General features: G+C 28.5%; 2 protein-coding genes across 2 annotated transcripts in view; both read left to right on the top strand.

Annotated features, from left to right (window-relative positions):
• The first annotated feature begins 13,975 nt into the window (after positions 1-13,975).
• On the top strand, positions 13,976-17,862 carry LOC136087512 (uncharacterized). The gene is made up of 3 exons (XM_065810404.1): positions 13,976-14,459; positions 14,541-14,798; positions 17,045-17,862. The coding sequence occupies exons 1-3, from the start codon at positions 14,376-14,378 to the stop codon at positions 17,084-17,086; spliced, it is 384 nt and encodes a 127-aa protein (XP_065666476.1). The 5' UTR covers positions 13,976-14,375; the 3' UTR covers positions 17,087-17,862.
• A 1,299-nt stretch (positions 17,863-19,161) lies between these two features.
• Positions 19,162-23,419, top strand: part of LOC136087506 (uncharacterized) — an 8,372-nt gene continuing 4,114 nt past the window's right edge. Inside the window, exon 1 of the mRNA XM_065810397.1 lies at positions 19,162-19,284. The gene's annotated coding sequence lies outside the window, so the exon portion shown is untranslated. The remainder of the gene's footprint in view (positions 19,285-23,419) is intronic.

Below are 23,419 nucleotides of genomic sequence, written 5' to 3'. Positions count from 1 at the left end.
AGTAATCCGTTAGACATGCATGGAGTTAAAACAGTTTTGGTTTTTACAATAATTTTTTTTTCAGGAAATGCTTGATCATACTGCTTGCAGAATTGATTTAAAAATAGATCATATGCGTTGTTAACGTCATGTGACTGCAATATCAGATTTCAATCAACGTTGTCTTTTAAAAGATTTTGAAATTTTTTTACCGAGTTTTCATTGATGTGTCGCCTAAATATAATGAACTGAAAAGGAATACTGTTAAATAATATATTGTTAGTTTCTAGGAATGTTGGGAAATGATCCGATAAGTCAGTTTTTATTATGCCTGTGTAAAGACGGTTATCAAGATGGTTATTAGTTATTATATTATCAAGAAGTGTAGACCTGTTGTGAGTCACTCTCATTGGCTTGTTTATTGTCGGAATTAAATTATTTTAAAGAAGAGTATTTATAAACTTGTTAACATTATTATTGGAAGTATAGTTTATTAGGTCTATGTTAAAATCCCCAACTAAGTAGGCATGATTTTGGGTTTTATTTCTATTTGTTAAGAATGGTTTAAGATGAGTTTTAAATTTTTTTAAGCTAGTAGATGGAGGTCTAAATGTGGCATTTATAATTTTTTTTTTGTGGTTTTATATATTAATTCAATGCATAATGACTCACAATCTATTTCATTTACACAGTGATCGTGACGTAAATTATAACTAATTGAGTTGTGAACAAAATAACATACCCCACCAACACCAAAACCACGTGGTTGGTGAACTGACAAGTAATTAATTAGTTTAAATTGGGCATTTATTTCACCATGCTTACACCAAGTTTCCGTTAGAAAAATAATTTTAAAATCGTGTTTTAATTCATCCAACATAAACCTAAGATTTTCAAAATTTTTATTTTAACTTCTAATACTAATATTTAAAATTGAAAAACCATTTTTACTTTTTTAAAAATATTGAGAAGATTCAATAACTGTATAGTATTGGCTTTCAGATATTTTTTGAATAAAATTATTAGAGTCATCGACGTCACTGAGAACGACATTTTCATCTAAAAATTTAATTATAAAGTTTTCCTCCATTTTAAGTAACGCATATATCAATAAACGCAAAATAGTTAATAAAATAGTTAGCAATAGTTAAAAGTAAAGTAATAAACCCTAACTCCTACTGAAACAAATTCGGGATTTCTTTCGTTTTCTTAGACGCCCACTCACGTACAATCAGCTTATCATATGATATGTATGCAGATTTTCCCAGCTGCCACTCAATTTTCATTTTTTCTCTAAGATCTTTTCTTATTAAGTTCGTTTCGAAGCAAAAATCTTTGTTTATGTAGATATTTTTACCCTTTATTTTAGAAGAAAAAACTTAAAATTTGTACCTTATCTTTGTAGTCTAACATCTTAATAATAATTGTGCGTGGTGTTTTTGCATCTCGGCGTCCACTGCGATGCGCTCGTTCAATTCTCACATTTTTCACCCCTAGAGTCTTCTCAAAAAGTTTAATCACTTTTATTTCACTTTCAGACCACGTTTCATTTTCTTTGATGCCATCAATCCTAAGGTTATTTTTTCGTGACCGATCCTCAATTTCTCTAAGTTTTTTTTTAAAGTCAATAAACTCATTGTTTTTACGTGCTTCGGTTTTACAAAATCTTTTTTTTACAAGAGACTCAATATTATTTTTGACCTTTTTTTCGATGAGTTCCTCGTGAAAGTTTAAACTTTCCTTCATATCAAATACATCCTTTTCTAATCGTTTAATTTTTTCCACGCTGTTATTAATGTTTGTTTCAGCTTTTTGTTGTCGGTCGCTCGTTATTTTTGCGTTCGCACTGATGAGTTTAAGAATATTTTCTTCTTGTTGTTTTATTAGTAGTACTATATCTTTTTTGTACTCCGCAAACATTCCTTGAACATTGTTCGAATTTCGCTAATGGTTACAGCCATATTTAATAATTGATAGCAACTTGTATTTGTTACTTTTAAATTTTGTATTATAAAAAAAAAAAATTTCTTCGATCAATAAAAACACGTCTGTTCGCCGTAAAAGTAAACGCGGAAGGTATATAAACAATAAAAATAACCAAAATATTCTTTTAACTTTAACTACTAGGAATAACTCAATATCTTATCTAATGAAGGAATGAGGTTTTTTAGTTTTTTTCAAAAAAACCAAAAATTAATAAGTTATTCAAAATTAAAATTCAGCAAAACAACTTTATTCCAAAGGTGTGGCGCTCGGTAGGTAATACAAAATTGATATAAATTTGTTTGACATAAAAGGTTCATTCAGTTATTATTTCTCAAAATATATTTAATGATTGGTTTAAAATTTTAACCTAATTTTTAATTTTCGTTTAAAATAAACGCAGAGTTTAGTGAGCGCGAGGGAGCAGCTCGCCCCCCACACCCTATGCTAAATCAGCCACTGCTTATGAAAATTTATTACATCTAAAATTTTTTGATTTCATTGAACTGAATATAATGACCGCCTCCAACTTTACCAAAAAACTCAAGAGTAATAAGCTCGATATTAGTAACTTCAATTTGAAAAAAACGAAGCTTGTCTTCGTAATCTAATGTAATTGTAGAACAAATAAAGAAACAAAACTTGAGACGTTTTCCTGTTTTAAAATTTCTCTCAGATTTTTCAGATTAAATTAAAATATATTTATTTAAATTAATTTATTTATTTAAATAAATATATTTATTTGAATAAATATATTTAGTGTGATCTTAGTGCTTATCATGGTGCTTATTATTAAAAATGTTTTTCAAAATTTTTATAGTATTAAAATTATAGAGAAAAATAAGCAAGTTTTAAAACTCATTTTAAAGGATTTGGAAATTTATTTTAAATGTTAAACTTTTTAGTTATGTAACACTACTTAAATTTCTTCTACAAAATTTTAAATACATTTTATTTTTGTTACAGCATTTTACATTTACATTTATGATGATGATGACTACGACAATGATGATGATGAGAATATAAGTTTTATCTTATACATAACTTTTTTTATCAAAAAAAAATTGTTTATGTTTGCTTACCATATATCACACTTTTCACCCCAACTAGACAACCAAACTCTAATTTTCTTTTTCTTCCTGTAAAGTCATAGAGCATTGATAGTTTTGGTATTAAGATTTTCTTAGCAACTTTTCTCAAACAGTCATCAAGACCACTTCCTCCAATTAGAGACAAAAAAGTAACCTATGAGAAAGTAAACATTTATCATTGGCTATTGCTTATGAAAATGACTTTACTAAAATATAAATGTTATTATATATGAAGTCAATTCGAAATGGAAAAAATATACAAATTTAAGTTCTAATTAAAAAAAAATGTACATTTTTATATTCTTTATATTATACAATGATAATATAAGACTTACTGCATTCGATCGGCATTCAGTATCTTCCATAAAAATCCTAATAAACTCTAAGAGTACATCTATTTCTTTTAATTAGAAATATAAAGTTTTCTGGAAGATTTCCACTCGTATTATGATCAAGAGACACTTTCTTTTGGCGTTGCACACGAAACTCTGACTTAATTTTTTTCAACTGTTTAATCACACTGTGAAAATATGGTCTAATAACATCAGCCACAACTTGTTTTACGAAATCAAGAACTATCCAAAAACAATAAAAACAAAAACAAAACAAAAAAAAATTGCTTAGCAAACAAAAACAGGCTATAAGGATAATTTCAAACGTAGATCGCTTCTCACACACACAAACACTATTTAATGAACTCAATATCCTAAATGTATATAAACTAAACCTCTATCAAGGTCTTATTTTCATGTTCAAACTTGATAAAAATATATTACCGATCATATTTTATTCAATTTTTGAAAAAATAAATCATATATATATCCAATTAGATTTTCAAAATACAGTTATCCAAAACTTATTATTCCGCTACTAAATTCTCTATTGTAAACCGAGGACCAAAGTTGTGGAACATAATATTAAATAATGAAATGAAAACTAATTATTCTCTAAACCAATTCAAAACAAAACTTAAGCATTTACTTTTGTTAACTGAAAATGAATTAAATTTTTTCTAATGAAACTTCTTTATATTAGAAATCAATAATTAATAGTTAATTAACTAATTACTTTAGATTATTAATACATAATTAATCAATAATTGTACATATGTTTTTATCATTTTAAATGATAATCTTCTTTTTGAAAAATTTATTTTTTTATTTTTGCGTTATTTATTAATCTTTTACTTTTATTTTATACTGTTTATTTGCTTTTACTTAATTGGCAATGAAAAGTATTATAAATATAACTAAATAAGTTAAACTATAAAATGCTCTACCAATAAAATGTTTTTATATAAAATCATATTGTCTTATTTTTCAAACCAATTCTTAAATGTTATTTTTGTCATTTATTATTTTAATAAATTTTGTTTCTTTTATTTTACAAAGCAATTGTTATATCTTATTTTTTGAAAAACTGTAAATTTTAAACGATATGCGATATATTTAAATTTTCTTTTATAATATATTTACATTGAAATATATACATTGAAACTATATTTTATTGTCAAACTATATTTTGTCTAGTAATGACGCATTTTTTGGGGCTTAATGATAAGACTAAATTTGTCTTCTTCTAGCCCCGGTCATGTAATTATTTTTTTATAAATTGCGACTGTAAATTTTTTTTTATCGGCAAAAGTGTGAATAAAAAAAAAAGAAAAAATAAGTTATATTCATAGGTTATACTATATAAAAATTCAATAAGTTATATTTATAGGTTATACTATATAAAATTTCAGGTGCTTTGTAGTTACAAAACCTGTTATATTTCATCTTAAAGTCCGTATACAATTTCTTGTTTGCAACTATACTGCTCTCAATTACATCTTAAGTTTCTTATTAACAACTTTACTGCTCTAGATTAAATCTTATGTTTTCTTAATTACATATTATGTTTTGTAAATCCAATTTTACTGCCCTCAATTACATCTTATGTTTTCTTAGTTTCAACTTTACTGTTCTCAATTACATATAACGTTTCTAAATTAAAAATCACAAGTGTGGAACCATAAACGTTAAGCTGCAAAATAAAATTTAAAAAAAGCCCCTCCAACTTATCAGAGCACCAGGAACCATAAAAAACTTTGTATTTTGTAACTTTTTAAAAAGGGTCTATTTTCAAACTCCACATTTGGTGTTTAAAAGAAAATCTTTTTGCAAATATAGGAGAACAACATATATATGCCAAAATATTATTCTAAATGCAAAACTTACGAATTGCAGATTTGATGCTCGTGCTAGAACTTGCTGGCGAAGGTTTATCAATTCGATCTGTGGAAGTGGTGGATGTCGACTGTCGACGTGGGAGTGGTGGAATAAGCGGTACCAAACGTTTATTATCTAAAGATTCAGAACTAGAATTTTCTGATTGATTGATAATTTTATATTATTTTTGATTTTTGACCTTTCTTTCTTTTTTTTTTTTTTTTTCGGGACTCCTAAAATTGCAAGCAAAATGTTAATAAAGTTTCTTTCAAAATTAAAAACAATAATAAAAAATACAAAATTTCAACTTAAGAATTCTAATTTTGCAATTAGAATGTGAATATTTTAAAAATATACAATGCATATGATATTATTCACTGTGAGATTGCTGTTTTTTTCCTCTTTTTTAAATCTTGTTTTATTTCTGAACAATTTGAAGAAAAATCTGTGTGGTGCAAAGATTTAGCCTCTGCCTTATTCATCTTTTCATAGTCTGGAAAATTATAATTTGCAGAAAAAAAATCTTATAATCAAAACTAGGGGCCATACTCAAAGTACGTACAAAGTAAAATCACTAACTTAGGACTCCACTATCCCTTGTATGCACTTGAATGCTTTTAACGACTCCCCCCTCCCCTCTCTGCGTACGCACACATTATTTATTACAAAGTTAAGACCCCCTCCCCTCCTTTACCAATGCAATAATATTTCAAAACAATAACAACAAAAAAAAGAACTTTTTCTCTGTTAATTATTTATAACGAAATATAAAAAAATTGTACAATTCAATGTTTTTATCAGAAATAAAAAATCAAGTTTTGGAGAAATAGCGAAAGTCAAACTGCGAGAAATAGAGAGATAGTCAAACCACGTATGTACTTGCTCTCTTTAACACCCCCTCCCTCCCTCGAACGTTTTTGGGTAACCCTATCCCCCCATACCGGCGTACGTACTTTATGGATGGCCCCTATACAAAAACATATAGAGATTAAATACCTCCAATTTTCAATATTCGTATATAAGGATAGAGAGGCCAGCCTTTGTGATTGAGAATTGGTAACTTTTTTGTTTTTGCCCATTGTGTAGCACTAATTCCCTGAGGCCAATAACATGTAGCTGATTCTTGTATTAACCAGCAATCAGGAACCAATGACACTTCATCCTTAAATTCGAGTAAATAATACACTACTATCTAAAATTAAAAGATCAACATAAAAATCAATTTAAATAATAAATTAATTCATCATTACATAAATGTAATACTGATTAAATCAATTATAGGTTTTAACAGCATAGAGTACTTATTTGAAAAAGTCATAATAAAAGTACAAAAAAATTCATTTAAGTGTATTTAGTATCTTATTAGATGTGCAGTTTTTTTAAATAATTTATCAAATTTTTTTATGTTTAAATTTTTAAATTTTTTTTTAAATTTGTTTAAATTTTTTTAAAAATGAATTTATTTATAAGTTTCATTCTAACAATAATAATAACAACTTTTCATGTTTCTATGTTGTATAAAAACCACATCACATCAAATATTAATATCAATATGCAAATAAGGACATAATACAAAACGTTAGCGAAACAAAAAATACAGTTTATAATTTATGACTTATGTATTTATTGAGGCTTCATAGGTAGAGGAATACAACAAATTTGAACTTGTATGGTAGTATCACGTGTTTTTTTTGAATTTCATCTATTGTAGCAGATTTAAACTGACATGATAAATTAGAGACCTTTACTATATCAAAACATTCAAAAATAATTTGCAGGATGTTTAAAGAAAGGCTCAATAGTTAGAAATTTTTCATAGATCATTAAATGTCTATTATCGCCATGAAATTTTAGTATTAAAGTCACTTTTTAATCTTATGCAATTATTTTCTTTTCAGGTGGAGTAAAAAATTCCATTTAAAGTAATTTCTTTATACTGTAGACACTCTGTTTGTGTTCTAAAAACAATAGGACCATTTTCATGCAGCTTCCTGGCAATGCCTTCCTACATAAATTTATCAGAGTTTCTTATAATTGATTCATTTCTTTCAGACATACGCCGAATAACCTGTTGAAGTGGTAAATGAGGTTTACGTAATAAACGCTTTAAATGCCCCAGAAAACTTTTAAATGGAAATGCAGAGTAATTATAAACAGATCCAAATCTTTTAACATTGCTTGCAAAGTGTATTAATCTGTGTACATTGTAGCTAATAAAACCTCTGCCATATATCTATAAAGCATTTCCTACAAAGGCTCTTAACACAGATTCCGCATAATCAGCATGACTTTGAAACAGGTCTAAATTAGCTAAACAGTGAATTCCAACAAAAAACAAAAGAAAATTGTTATATACAGACTTCGAAAGATGTTCTTTTAGTGCAACTATGCCACTGTATAATAAAAGTTGACTGAATTCCACTGCTTTCCAACGCTCTATGTCACTTAAAGGCCAACATTGTCTAGAAAACTCATAAGAAATAAATTTTTTAAATTATATTAATTTCTCTGAAATCCCATTAATAGATAACTTTCCCAATCTTACTCCATTGCTATCAGGACTTTTTATTAAAAATATCAAAATCCTTCTCGTTACTCCAAGACACACTAAGTGCATAAAATCAAAAGGAAACTGAGTTACCATTCCAATAGACAATTTTTTAAGAGGAGTATCTCCAATGTGGTGATTAGCATCTGTCATATCGTTAAAAGATTGATCAGTTCTAAGCGGAGCATCGGTATTAAGAAATTTTATTGTGCAATTCCCCTTTTTGGATACATTTATCACAACCGTAATACCCCGTATGGCTTTTACTTTGTTTAATATATGCCCTCGCAGGAGTATCACACACAAAGCAGGAAATACCAATGTTTACAGAGTATCTTTTACCATCTACATAGATTTGACCAGGATCTTTTTCTAAATCTAACATTATTTCAATGAAGTCTTTTAAATATTCATTCAAGTGAACTGGTTTACTTTGGCCGCAAAATAAGCCAATCAAAAATGGATTACTTGAAAATGGGATCAATACTCTTACTAGAATTGGCCAAAATTGTTGAGTTCTTGACTTCTGTAAGGGCAATCCATTAATATTAATTTATAGAGAAATCGATGGAGTTTTAGAGCAAAGACTTGTGAATAAGTGTGGCAAAAGATATATGTGTTGCAACAAATTAACAATGCCAAAGTGAAAATAGGAGCCACCTTCAATTTTTTGATAGTGCTTGCTCTAGGTGTTTTTAGTAAAGTTCGTAGATCTTTTGGAAGTGATGGGTGCAACACTCTTAGTATATTTAGTGAGATACTGTGAAGTGAAGATACTGCAACCACGGGAATAGAAATGATGCTGCCCACCATCCCAAATTAAATGATAGCCATTTTTCTCTGTTTTCAATTTCAGGTCCATTTTCCTCACTGTTATTATCCGACAATGACTCTATATCGATGGATTCAGTTGTATCTTGCTTCATGATCTGTTAAAATCCCTTATATAAACTTAAGGCGCTACTGCAATTTCTCCGCCCCTCCCCCAACAATTTTTTTTTATTGCTGATTATGATAGAGAATTTTATGTTGATTAAGAATCGTATAAAAACATAGGTCTGAAAATCAACAAAAAGTGCTCTAATTCGCTGTTGAAGTTTAAAAAATTACACTAAAAAACGCTAGTATTTGTCATTTTTTTCATACTCGGTTATAATTAAAATCCTTTTCAAAGATGAATTTAAAAAAGCCTGGTTTCTATCAACAATGTAAAGCAAAACAGTTAAAAAATGCTGAGCGCATCATTTTCTGATTTATTATCTCTGGCCCAAACCCTAACCCTGTCCTAAATCATGTACGTTTAATCGCGCCTATCCCTATTTGTCTGTCGATGTATGTGCATTTAATTGTGCCGATCCCTTTCTGTCTGTCGATAAATGTACATTCAATTGCGCCAATCCCTTATTTTCAGTCGATCCATGTGTATTTAATTGCGCCAATCCCGATTTGTCAGTCGATTTATGTACATTTGAAAAGCAAAATCTTAAATTGATTTTTAAAAAATTAATAAAATATATAAAATATATTGATAAAAACATTTAATTTAATTTAAATATAATTTAATTATTACGACAACAAAAACCGGGTTGCGTAATTAAAGAAAGATTTTCTTAGCGATTGATTTCAAAATGTAAACTTCGATGTAAAACCTTTTTTTAAAAGTGGCGAATATTATATATAAACTTTATATAAGCTAAAATGTGAATAAACAAAAACTATGAAGAAAAAATATGAATATATGTATATTTGAAGTAGATTATGATACAAAATTGAATGTTGATTTTCAAAATACAGTTCTGTAACAATTTTTACATATTGGTGCAAAATGATTGTGTTACCCGGATATGTGCGCCATATTTGAAACTCCTCCTACATTTTCGCAGCTATTGGTTTAAAAAAATATTAATATTAGCCAATCTTGGCACAATACATTCCAAATCAAGTCGGCCAGTATTTAGGCTTCGATAACGGCTGCAAATACAAACCAAGAAACGCAAAGCCTCAGCAAATACGGCAAAATGATGGCATATACCGGCCCGTTATATTTGTTAAAATAAGTCATTGGACCAATAAAGGACCATCATACAGTGTTTACAGGGATAGCTATAAGGCAAACCTGTCTTTTTCTTGTGATTGTCATCTATTATATGCTTTAAAACACAAATTTTGTAAGTATGTATGAACAAATAAAAAGTTTATTTAAAAAAATGATCTAATCCTATGAATAAAAGTTTTAAAAATTTCGATGCTGTTTTAAAAAAACAACAACCTTATTTCAAATAGATTATTATAATATAGTTTTAATATTAAAACTACTGAAATCAACAAACTTTATAGACAGTACACACACACACACGCACACACACACGCACGCTTACGCACACACACAAACACACACGCATACACATACATGTCATTAAAAAATTACAATTGTTTCAATGAAAAAAAAAATTGTCATTAAAATTTACAATTGCTTCAATAAAGAAAAATATTCCAATAATACAATCCTTGCTAAAGATATGCCTGTATAAAATAAAATAAATTTTTATAGGCACAAATTTTGCAAACGCAATTATTACCATGCCAATTCTTGATATGTTTTTTGAAGATCATATAAATATTTGCAGATATAGTCTCGTCATCTAGACAGTTCCACAGCGAGGTGCCTTTATATAACGTACAGCATGTATCATTATGTATGGAGCCTTTTGGAGGTAGAATCAGATTTTTACTATAACGAAGTTTATACGTAAAATTTTTTATAGTAAAACGATTCTTCATAAATTCTGGACTTAGACAATTGATGAATTTATAAATTTTTGTTCATAAGAAATCGCAAATTTCTTAGATGGATCATTGAACTATTTAAAATCTAATAATTCCTCTACAGACAAATCAAATCTTTTATAAACTCTGCTTAGAGCTTTTTTATGAATTCTATTAATTAGTTTGTCAATCTAACTTAAACAAAACATCCAAATTAGAGGACAATAAGAGAAGTTAGACAAAATCAGGGCCAACAACACGGGTTTGTTAGTGGAAGAGGGTAGGGGGAGGAAGAGGAAGCACAACTAAAATTTCTAAAAACGTTCTCTATGTCTAAAAACTTCTAAAAAAAGTTTTGAAAAAGTGTGTGTGTATGTGAGAGGAGGAGGGGGTCACTGCCCTCTGGCCCTCTCCTCACTCCAATATCGCTGACCCTGAAAATAAAAGCATGAAACAGCAAAATACATACATCACGAGAAAAAATATTTTCTATATGTGAAAATAGCAAAACATTTACCATTAGCTTTACTGCATTACCTTTTAATGTGTTCCACAAACTTTAGATCTTTATCAATTGTTATAGCAAGTAGTTTTACCTTATCAGAGGTAAAAAAAAAATTGGATCTTATCTGGGTTAACAAGCATAGATTTTAACTAAAACCAATTAATGGTATTGGTTGCTTCTTTTTGCGAACTAAAAATAACCTTCGCAATGCTATAATCACAAGAATAAATAGTGTTATAATCCGCAAAATTACAAAATATCGTATCTTTAATGAATAAAAATAAATCATTTATAAAGATCTTAATCAAAATGGGTTCGAGGATTGACCCTTGAGACTTTCCAGGTAATATATCTACCCAGTTTGAGGCAAAGACCCTATTCTTACCCTTTATTTACGACCACAAATATAAGATATCAAGAGTTTAAGAGTTTCTTTAGTAAAACCATAGGCATCTAATTTATCAATTAGTATGTCATGCGGGATGAAGTCGTACGCTTTTTAGAGCTCCATTAATATTGATCCAACAATATCTCCATTATTAATACATCCATGTATCTTGTTAAGTAAAAAAAAAAGTGAAAGCTAAGTACGATAACCTCTGCAAAAACCACACAAAATTTATCGAATCTAGGCTCAATAAATATCATAGTTTGTTCATATATAATAGTTTCAAAAACTTTAGAGACGGGCTGGAAGAATGCTAATTAGACGGTAGTTCGACTTGTCTATTGGGTCGTTTTTCTTAAAACAAGGTATAACATCTGCCAATTTTAAAAATGACGTGAAATTGTCATCATGAATACTGTTATTTATGGAATCTGTAAGATTGTCCCTAAAGTAAACAATATAAGAGTTTAACATTGAAGTTGGTGCATCACCACTAGTCTTTTTATTATTACTCATGGACCTTATCATTTTTACAATATCAAGAGGTGTGATTTGACGGAGCTGGAAACTATGTGTGCAAATTATAAATTTTTTCTTTACTGAGATGATCAATATACTTTTTGATAGGTGCATTAACTGGTTCTATAGAGCAAGAAAATAAAAACGAATGTATAAGGTCTGTACTACCAGATGGCATTGCAACGTTTATAAAATACTTATTAAAAATGTTAGTCAATAAAAAGTTGTCAGAGACGATGTTACCGTTTTCAACTAAAGTGATACGTTAGAGTTACGTGATTTATCTGAAAGGCTAGGTTTAGTTAACTTGCAGAGAAATGTATCTGAAATCGAGAGAGTGTTAACTTTCCCAAAGTAAATTTTCTGTAGCTTACAGTTTAAATTTACCACGCTATTTCTATTGTTTTTTGTACCTTAGCGCCGAAATATCAGATTTATCACTGCGGAGATTTTTATATAATTTAGAGCGGAACACAGTTGCTTTTCATAAGTCTTTAATGTGCAATAAAGATTCAAATCGAAAAAATTTATAGACGTCTCAAGTTTCCAAAGTAAGTTCTGGGTGAAGATAAGATAAGACACTGTAAGATAAGTGTCATTGGAATTTCAAAGAGAACTTCATTATGTATGCAAGGTTAAAGTAAAAAAAGATTGTTAAAATTATTAAAATTTGTTTAAAAATTAAATTAAATATTAAATTAAAATTAAGTGTTAAAATTGTTGAACTTCATTATAATGTAATGTTTTGAGTTTTTAAAAGTAAAAAGAAACTGTCAAATAATTATCTATTATATACTTTTACTAGCTGTCCGAAAGTTTCCCTGTAAAATATTGTTTTAAATCGAAGATAAACGCTAGACGGTAAATAAGTTAAAAACTTGAGAAAGAGTTTTAACTAAAGTTTAAAATTTGAGGAATAGTTTTAATTAAAACATTCCCTTCCAAAATGAACACCCTCATTCGATGTGTGTACATTTACTGCACTTACTTTACAAAGGACGTCTTGTTAAGACATTTTATTTGTTTGCATATGTTTTTATTGGCACTTGACAAAGTCCTAAATTTATAATACCTTTTTAAAATTGTTTACAAATAAAGCAAGAGAGTACGCTGCTAAGTTGTTGAGTACACACATAAAACAAGGCAGTATTTATACCGTAACACACAAATATTTAATCAATTCTTTATAATACCGTAATATCATGTCGTATATATCAATTTTATTTGACCTACAGTTTTTAGGAAACGAAAATCAAAATTATTTTGAAATTTATAACTGCATTTGCTATTTTAATGATAAAAATAATAAAACGATAAAGAACGATAAAAAGGATTACATCTTTATGGCAATGTAATTTATTTTATCGTTCAAAATATCTTTGACAAATATTCGTGGTCTTCAAAGTAACTTTTAGTTGATTCTCACCCCTTGTTCAGTTGAATTTATAAACTATAAACAGAATGTAGAATATATTGATTAGATAGCCAACATATTAAATCAAAAAAAGATTTTTTTTTTTCCTGTTCTTGTTAGAGTACACATTATTATAACAAACCTATGCACATACTTAAATTTGCTGTTTGTGTTATAAGAAAATAAAGTCATAAATAAACTTATGATGTAGCTATTGTTATTTCAAATTTATCAGTTATTACACAATGCTTTCTATTTATTTATATATCTATTTAGTGGAATCGTTAAAAATCACGTTGCCCGACGATAAAATTTAATGCGACTCTTATTTGTATAAAGGTAGTCCCTACTTTTATAATCACACGGTGCAAGATGAAAAACATAAACTGCTGAAATTTTTATTAGATTATTACAGTGACTTTCACTTTCGTTTGATTTAAAAATAGATATGTTTGCTTTCAGAATCAAATCTTCAATAAATTTAAAAGAAAAAGTGTTTATCAAATAATTCTCCTGAATAGTAAACATAGGTGTGTAAATATATATAAAAGCAGTATTAAAAGTATTTGATTCTCTTTGCTATACAAACTGTTGCAGAAGAAACATATATTAGATATCATTACAGATTTAAATAGCATGAAATAGCATAAAAATATTTTTTAAAACTTAAACAGCACAATTAATGATAATTTACATTACGTTATTTTTGCTTTGTTTCTTTTGTTTAGGATTTCATATTTTGGTTTTGTAACGCACCTCTCAATATTATTTTCTACAAGCAGTCTCCGAAACTTTATTATTAAATTTGACTCTAAAACTTTATCGGAGATTTTGTTTAAAGGAACTGTTTTAATTTTGCTTATCCACGAACTTGTTATTGCAATCGAAATACCGCCTGATTATAAATACAACGAATGTTGTCCCGAAAAGAATGAATGCGAGTTCTGGTTACAGATAAAAGAGAAACTAACAATGATATATAAGAAAAATTTACTTCATTCTTCTGGTGGTTCTTTATTTCTATATAACGAATCTGCTGGCTCAAACGCAACAAAGGTCTATAGTTAAAGTTATAAATATATTATAAAGACAAATTTATCAAAACCAAAGTCTAATATTTTGATTTTTGTTATGTAGATACCCTTAGATGATGTGATTTCAGCAGATGGAGAAAATCGAATGGTAATTGTAATTAATGGTACACTACCCGGCCCATCAATTATTGTTTACGAGCATCAAAGTTTAAACATTCACGTTGAAAATCTGCTGCTAAGTGATGTTACCACCCTGCATTGGCACGGATTGCATCAAAAAGGAACCCCTTTTATGGTTGGCGTAGGATGGATATCTCAATGTCCTATTTCTGCTGGCCAAATATTTACCTACAGATTCAAGGTAATAAGTAATAATTTTTATTGGTTTACTCAATCATTTTTTTTTTTAATGATTTTTTTTAATATTTTGTTGTTATTACATTTTAAAAAAGCGACCCGTTAATAAAATATAAAATACCAAAGTATAATAAATATTTATAAGAATGTTATTAAGAAATAAACCAACGCGGCGACTCGTCAAAGACCGTAAGGTCTTGTTGTCAAGGACCGTTAAAAAATTTACTTGTTTAAATTTCATGTAATAAAATTTTTGTAATAATGCTTTTTTTAAATATCTTAAAATTGTTAACAACAAATATTTTAATAGAATTAAACATGATCATTAAAACACCAGAGTTTTTTAATAGAATTAAACATGATCACTAAAACACCAAAAAACACCAATAGAGTTTTTCTTTAAAAAGAAAACTTTAGCTTGTTTAACAAGATTAAAAAAAAAAAAAATTACATATTTGTAAAAAGAACTTCAATATTTTAATAAATACCGTTTATTTTTGAGTAAAGAAGTTGAACTCCTCTTTCAAAGATTTAAAACGAAATTTGAAATGAAATTTCAGAATAAATAAAAAGGTTGAATACGATACGTTACATCAAAAACTTGAAAAAGACTTTTAACTGAAAGGCTGCCTAAAAAGCGTTCACTAAAAAGTGTTTATTATATAAATAACGCGAAAGCGTGCAATATTCAATGTAAAATCAAAGGAATAATTTCTATTATAAGCTCATTTAGAGTTGCTTCAGTTGCGCTTAAATAAGAAAAATTATTTCGAAATGTTTTTATTTAAGGGCCATCCATAAATGATGTCAGTGAAGAGTGAGGGAGGGGTAGGAGAAGGGTCCTGAAAAGTTTTTTAATAATTGACAATCGGGAGGAGAGTATTGTGACTAAAACGATGTCAAGTTTTATTTACTCTATCTATAAGCAGATTTAAAAAAAATCATTAAAAAAAATTAAATATTATACCATAAAAAAACTGATAGTAAACACGCACTTTTAATTATTTATTTTGGGAGTGGGTGGGAAAAAGGTAAAAAAACTGACATAATTTTTTAGAGGGAATTTCGAAAATGAGTATTTCTACTTTTTTTAAAATAAAATCAGTTATTATAACTATTTAGATAAAGTTATAATATATTTTTAGTTATTTTTGGTCAAAGGTACAACATCCTAGTCTGGTCAAAGGTACACGAGATGGGTTTCATTAACAATAATCGTCTAAATCTCCATTTACGGTCAGACATAATCATCCAAACTTTTCCATAACAAAAAAATGATGTTGGGTAATGTTTGTAATGCCGTAGATGAATCAAACAACAATCTATCACATTTTCAAAATCAGAATAAAATTAAAACAAATGTTTACTTTTTAAGACCCAAATCTTATAATTACTTTTGGATCGATATCATATATCCCAAGTATGGTGTTTTATGGTAAGAAGAGTCTTCATAGGCTATTATTTCAAATGGCACTTCACTTTCTTTTAAAAAAAAACATTAGTAAGCCGACAGAGTAAAGTAACCAGTTACAATGTGGTCAAAGGTACAACAAGTTCCCTGTATTCTATGAAATAGTTTTACATTCAAAATAGTTTTGAATTCCCTAAAAATTGATTCAGCTAAGTACCCTAAGTTCGTTTAAGTCCGTTGGGCTGACAATTTGATTTCATACCATAGTGTGTCTTTTTAATTCTAGCTGCAATTATGAAAGTAAATCCATACTTTAAAAGTTTATCACTATATTTTTTAAACTTTCCTAATACTTGTCTCTCGCTGACTCATTATCATGGACATGCAATTTTCATCAATATAAAATTTATAAAAATCATTTTGTTTAGTTGGCTAGTTGTAAGAATTACAATGTCTAAACTTATTAAATTACATTCGGTTCCTGTCATTTGCCAAATCATAGTATTGTACGTTGCTTCGGTGTAATGACTCTAGTCAAAGTATTGCTTAAATTTAAGAGGATAAAAAGAAACCACTGAAAAGCGTACAAAAATTTTTTTCAGAAGGTCTATTGAAGGCTTCTGGCAAATTGTCAGACAACCCTTGTTAGGGTCGCGATCCATATGCTAGAACCGCTGAGCTAGACAAAGAGTGATATTTATCGATCAAAGAAGAACATTTTGTTCAAGTTCTTATTTTTCTATGTTTACATGCTTTTTATCATATATATATATATATATATATATATATATATATATAAATGTATATATATATATTTTTTTTTTTTTTTTTTTTTTTAGACAGGACTAAATCGAAAATTCATAAAAATAATGAAGCAATAAAGCACATTACATGTGGTGTGACCCAAGATTTAAACTTAGGATCACTACTATTTTTATTGAACTTAAATGATTTATACTCAGCATCAAGCATTTTAAATGTTACATTGTTTACAGACGATTCCGATCTTTTTTATTCCAAAAAAAATGTAAAAGTTTTGTTAAATACATTTAGTGAAGACTTATTCCAAATAAATAAGTGCCTAAGAATTATTCCAAATAATCAAGTAATAGACTCTCTTGAAATGAAGAAAAAGCTTTATTTGATTTATATTTAAAACGTAATAAATCATGGAACCTCAAATATTTTGAAAATAAAATCTCGTTAAATATTTTTATATTACATAAAACTTAACCATATCTCAGTAATGCATTTTTAAAAAAAAAAATTATTCTAAAGATTCTCTAAATTGGATGGACCAATATGTCACTTATTAATACGTTGATAAAGAATCCAATCCCCCAAATGTGCCTCAAGCACGACCAATTGGCAAGCTTCAACAGAGCAAGTTTTGATTCATCACATTAAACTAAAACTACAAGAAATGGATTTAAACTTTTTACAGTCGCATATGAAAGGCGTCAGAGCAAAATTGAGATCAATTGCAGATGGTGGTATTTTTTCATTTAAAAATTAATATATTTTTATTAAAAGATAAATGATTTAAAAAAAATATAATAGTAGTTTGTTTTTTTATTTATAAATAAGTTATTGACGTTTTTATTTTGTCTGATAACTTCTGCATCACCCGTTAAGGCAAATATATTTTTGCAATTAATACACTGTGTACTTTGTAAATACTTTTAAATGTTTTAATTACTGCGGTTTTACTGGATATTTGATTAAGATAATTCAAACGCATATTTGTAAAACTAAAATGTTTGAAGATGCGACATGGGCAACTTATGCGAAGGTAGTTGGATGTGCCTCATTTATGGATGTAGATATCCAAGTATACAGCAAATGCAGAGCAAAAAAATAGTGGATGATCTACCCATGCAGTTTACGACTTAATAAGTTAAATGATTATTGTTTAGTTTCAATTACTGTATTTTTTTTTTCGCGTCGTATTTAATGTATATGTATATATATATATATATATATATATATATATATATATATATATATATATATATATATATATATATATATATATATATATATATATATATATATATATATATATATATATATATATATATACATATATATATATATATTTTCTCGTATATCTCGTTGCGCATACGGTTAGAAAGTTTATATAAAGCTGACTTGTGTTTACCTTTATTTCCAGTCTGATAAAATAGACTGGTTTGTAGAAGCAGTTTTTAGAGTTTATTTATATATACATGAGCGCCCGCAAGTGGGGGCATGGGTGTACTTAGCCCTGTCCCTTCCCCCTTTACCAGCCTCGTCCACCCTACGATATCAAAGACGACGTTTTTAAATACCAAGCATACTCTATTGCTATTATATTGTCACATATAAAAGTTTGATTTGGGTATTTTGTACATAATTTTCGAGACCTGTTTAAATGAATTTAAGGTGTCTTCAATACTAATATTTTCACAAAATAGAAAAATTTTAGCAAATGTGCCGAAAACCATATGAGCTCAGCATAATATCGTGGAGCTCACCGAGATATTAAACATTTGGCATCAACAAGAAGAGATAGAGATATTCTTTGTCAGATAGATAGTCCAGTAAAACAAACCTTTGAAAATAACTGAAAGAAGCTGTATTCTATTATTTTAACGGAAATTTTTTATGATCGCTGCTCCTCACTGGCTGGAAAAGAAAATGGGACTACGCTTCACATAAACTTAATCTTTTAGGTAATGATCTAAAAGATGTTTCGGTGGTACAAAATATTATTGGCACTATTAAACCACTTATTGCATTTTTTCGTGAAAGCTCAAAACAGAGATCTTCTAAAAAACCAATCCTTAACATTTTTTTTTGTTTTTAAATAGCTTGTTTTCATTTCTTATAATAACATTATGTGTTTTGAAATGGTTTGAAATAAAAAACCAACTTGGGGTAAATAATAAAAATTAAACAAAAAAGAATTTTATGTTTTTTCAATATTTAAAAAGTTTCATGCTTAGGTTCAACTAAAGTCGCACAGTGGTCCTTTCTGGCGATCCATGGTTGCAAAAGTATTACACCACAATATAAGAGACTGAAAATTCGTATACAGGTAAAACATTTTTGTATATGTAAAATACAAGAATAACCTTGGTTGGTTATGGTAGTAAAGACGGTAATTTCATGGCAACTGTCGTAAGTAGGGTGCACTTTTACTGTCTTCAGGTAATAGAATTAAAACTTGGAATTCCCTAAGTGCCGTGGTTTCAATATTCTACAGTTATTTTCTTAGAAATGAAATCTGTCTACATCTGGCAAAACACTTATATTTCTTAAAATGTCTTTATTTGTCAAGAACTGTAATTTTAGTATTTATTTTATATTTTGTTAGATTTTAAAATTAAAAAATGATGATTTTTATTTTGCTATGTTAAATTAATGTTTCTTAGAAATATTAAGCACTGTAAATTATGTATACTTTTAACTACATATTTAAATACAATGTTAAAAATAACATTTTATAACAATTGATTTATTTTTCTGGGGAGTAATTTCAAATCAAACCGATTTTAGTTTTGTTTTTCTAAATTACCAGGATGTAAAAAAATTGCCTAAACTAGAATCCTGAAAATATAAATAGACAATGTATTTGCAAAGTAGGTATTAAATTTAATGTTTAAAAAAAAGAAAACACTGTAACCAATTTTTTTTAATATTTTATTACATTCTTATTACATGTGAAAACATGTTTGCCTACAAGTCTTTGGCTTCTCTTAGCAAGGCTAAAACTGATTGTGGAAAACTATCACTAGATTTTGGCTTTTCTCTCCTTAAAGAAGAGATTAAAAGGTCAGAGCTTATAAGAAGTAGATTTAACATGTCTTCCTTATTTTCTTTCCTGGAAAATTTTCTGGCATGGAACTCTCTGTCATTTTGAATGTCTTTATTTCTATGCTCCTGAGCCTCTTCTGACAGTGTACTAATTGGTAGGATGGCTTCTTTTATAATGAGGCTTCCATGCATCAAAATTTTGTCTACACTTTGAGGCATGTACTACCAAGAGTATTCTTGAATGTACAAATCAGCAGTTTGCATGGTAAAATTTTCAAAAGCTGGTATATTTGTTGCAAACTTCGAGCTAATGGTATGGAGAATTGTACCTTATCTTTCTTTAAGAGATTTATTTACCCCTGTAGCTTGTGAGGCTAGCTTTGGGTTGTAAAAAAAATTACGAGCCACATTCCCTGTATTGCTTGTGCCACAGCCTTTTCTTGGTAAATCAACTAAAATATTCTCAAATTTTCATGTACTACCTTTTTTCTTTTTTCTGTTATATCTTCTTCTGTTTTTCATTTTTTATTATTTTTTAACTCTTCATTTTTTAATATCTAAACGGTATGGTATATTGAAGATACATTCCAAGCATTTAATCCAAGCATGTAAGCTTGATAGTTCTAATTGAAAAGCATTTTTATTTATCGGTCTTGCTCGCACTGCTTCTAGATAGTTCATTATTTTTGGTGATGCACCACAAATGTAACAATTTTGAGCAGCTGTATTGGAAAGAGTGCTGCAAGTTTTACCATCGATCATCATTAGTGGAAACGGTGATTGTATTTTAAATTGTACTCCTTCCACAATAACCTCACGGGGGCTCAGATACTGAACTTCTTTTTTAACATTATCAACTTGTTGTGTTACAAAATCAGGTGTTTCTTTGTGAAACATTATTTTGATGAGACGACAATATTTTAATGATGAAAGTATCACAACCCCATTTGAATAAAATATTTAGTTTTTTGGGATCAAAATCCTGCTGCCTTGCTTTTAAAATATCTCTCTTTGCACTCAAAAGTCTTTGAACTGTGTGGTTCACTAATGATTTTAAAGAAACTTCGGCAGATATTTCAGTTAATATGATGTCATCGGGATAACATTGCTTCTTTGCCTCCAACAAACGATTTTATGGTGGGTAAATGTCAGCGTTGTGCAGTTTAGAGGTTTGTTGAATATCGATGTATTGATTCTTTGTAAACTTATTATCAACAAAGAGAGCCAACGCACGCTCTGCTGTCATTTTTATTGGAGCCTTATTTTCAGTGAAAATACGTTTTTTTACTGTGGTAGCTCTTCTTGGTGAACTGGTAGGTGATGAAACCATATGAATAACTTTTTCAGCATCCCTTTTACTCTCATGCCTTTATTTAATTTGTGTAGCTAGAGAAGGCTTATCAGATGTCCTAATTTCAACGAGATCTTTCACTCTCCTAGTTTTCGCTGAATGACTGCATTCTCCAAAATGTTTTTTTAGAAACCCTGTGTTTTCCGTCTTTTCACCTTCCTCTAAGCACTTAAAAATTACAAAATCACTGTCCACCCAGTCTTTGTTATGGTGTAAAAATTTGTCAACTGAGCGACATCGTTGTTTTATTTTTTTGGCAAATTCGCCACACAAATTTTTTAATTGTTTTTCAAAACTCACTTTAGGCCCTTCTTATTGTCACTCCTATTAAAGTAAATTATTTCTTCAAAAAATTTCATAACTGTATTAAAATTTCTTTCTTTCCGCCATACTTCAAAAATGTCTCGTTTTCTCACACGACACGCCATGGAACCTACAAAAACTAGTTTAGCAACAATCCCGAACAATCCCAAAAGTTCTACTCTATTAAAATCTTTACAAATTCTTGTTTTAGAACTAATCTATCATCATCTTTACAATAAAATAACTTTTTTTTATCAACAACTATTTTTTTTAATTGTAAATATATACCTGTTCGCTCGACTCCCTTTTCAAAAAAATATTAAAATAAAAGTTTTAGGTACACTTAAATTCACTTTGAAAGGGCGCTGGTAAATTGCCTGAAACTACTGAGCGTAAGCTCGGTAAAGAAGTACAACTTTCGGGTGCAATTGTTCACTTCGAGGTGGGAGTTGAGTTCTAAGAACGATTTATTTTGTTTACCTGGTTATCTAGGTATTCAATGAGTGTCATTACAACCGATTATTTGAAGATAAATTTTATACCTTTTGCAACCATAACTTATGAAAAAGGACCACCGTGGGGCGTTCCAACAGATTAGGCGTAGGGAGGGATAGCGTAAATAGCTTACCAATGTCGTTTATTGGGCTAGAGCCGGTGTCGAACACCCCGGACCTCTTGTTTCTAAGCCAATGATTCCTACTAAACAATTCAGTTTCTATTTAACAATTTCTATTTAACAATTCATCACTAAATATCATTAATAAGATAATTTAGTTTTAACAATTTTTTTACCCATAATGATAAAAATTTAAAAATATAAAAATTAAAAAATTAAATTAAAACCGTTATATTATTATTTATAAAACTAGGATTGATATTAATTAAACATAAAATTAGTTGTAACTCCTTCAGCTAAAAACTAATCAATGGAGTGAAACATTAACAAAATAAACAAATTAAACAAACAGTTATATTATTATAGGGTAGATTAGGGTAATATGAGCACTCTAGGCGGAAATTTAAATTTAATTATGCTGGATCAAAAATTTTTGCGAATGAACAGTTTTTAGGGGTCCCTACTCATGATTCACTTAGATATTTGGGCACCCAAAATTTTTTCTTAAAAACACCGAGGTTTTAAAAAAGTAGCAAAAGTGCTCATATTACCCAGACCACTTGGTAATATGAACCCTTTAAATTAGCTCAAAAAAATAACATTAATTAAGTAAAAGAATACCAACCTGACAATTAGAACTAATTTTTGGAATATTGCGATTCTTTATTAACAAAACTTATCATTTAAAGATCAAATTTTAAGCCACATTTTGTTGAAACAATACTACTATGTTTTTCTCAACAACAACAACAAAAAAATTAGTTTGTTATTTTTTCAATTTTATTAACTGAAACTTTTCAATGATAATAGTTCGAATTTTTCGAACTTTAATTACAGAAAAACATTTAGCATCGTTAAAATATTAAAAAATGTTTGCTTTGCTTTGTTTTTATTAATAAAGAAATTAAAACCACTGCTATTTTAGAACATTTAACTAGGTTATCTCAATGAAAAACACCGGGTTATTTGAGCATGCCCATAATACAAAAAAATGGCATCTTTAAATTAATTCAAAACTAAATGTTTCTATGCATTGTTTTTCAAACAAAAATGGATTGGGTTTTTAGCTAACATACTTTTCTTTATGAAAATTTCATTTCATTATTTTAGCACCAAAATTTTGTGCCACAGATTTATTCACGCGTG

Source organism: Hydra vulgaris, chromosome 11 (assembly GCF_038396675.1).
Source record: "Hydra vulgaris chromosome 11, alternate assembly HydraT2T_AEP".
NCBI classification, from domain to species: domain Eukaryota; kingdom Metazoa; phylum Cnidaria; class Hydrozoa; order Anthoathecata; family Hydridae; genus Hydra; species Hydra vulgaris.
The sequence above is the reverse complement of the archived record's forward strand: the minus strand, read 5'-3'. Positions and strand labels throughout refer to the sequence as shown.

Excerpts from the sequence above, each read along its gene's own strand:
- LOC136087512 (XM_065810404.1), top strand. The coding sequence starts at position 14,376 with ATGATATATAAGAAAAATTTACTTCATTCTTCTGGTGGTTCTTTATTT. Across the intron at positions 14,460-14,540 it reads CTGGCTCAAACGCAACAAAG|ATACCCTTAGATGATGTGAT; the intron begins GTCTATAGTTAA and ends TTTGTTATGTAG. Across the intron at positions 14,799-17,044 it reads TATTTACCTACAGATTCAAG|ACAGGACTAAATCGAAAATT; the intron begins GTAATAAGTAAT and ends TTTTTTTTTTAG.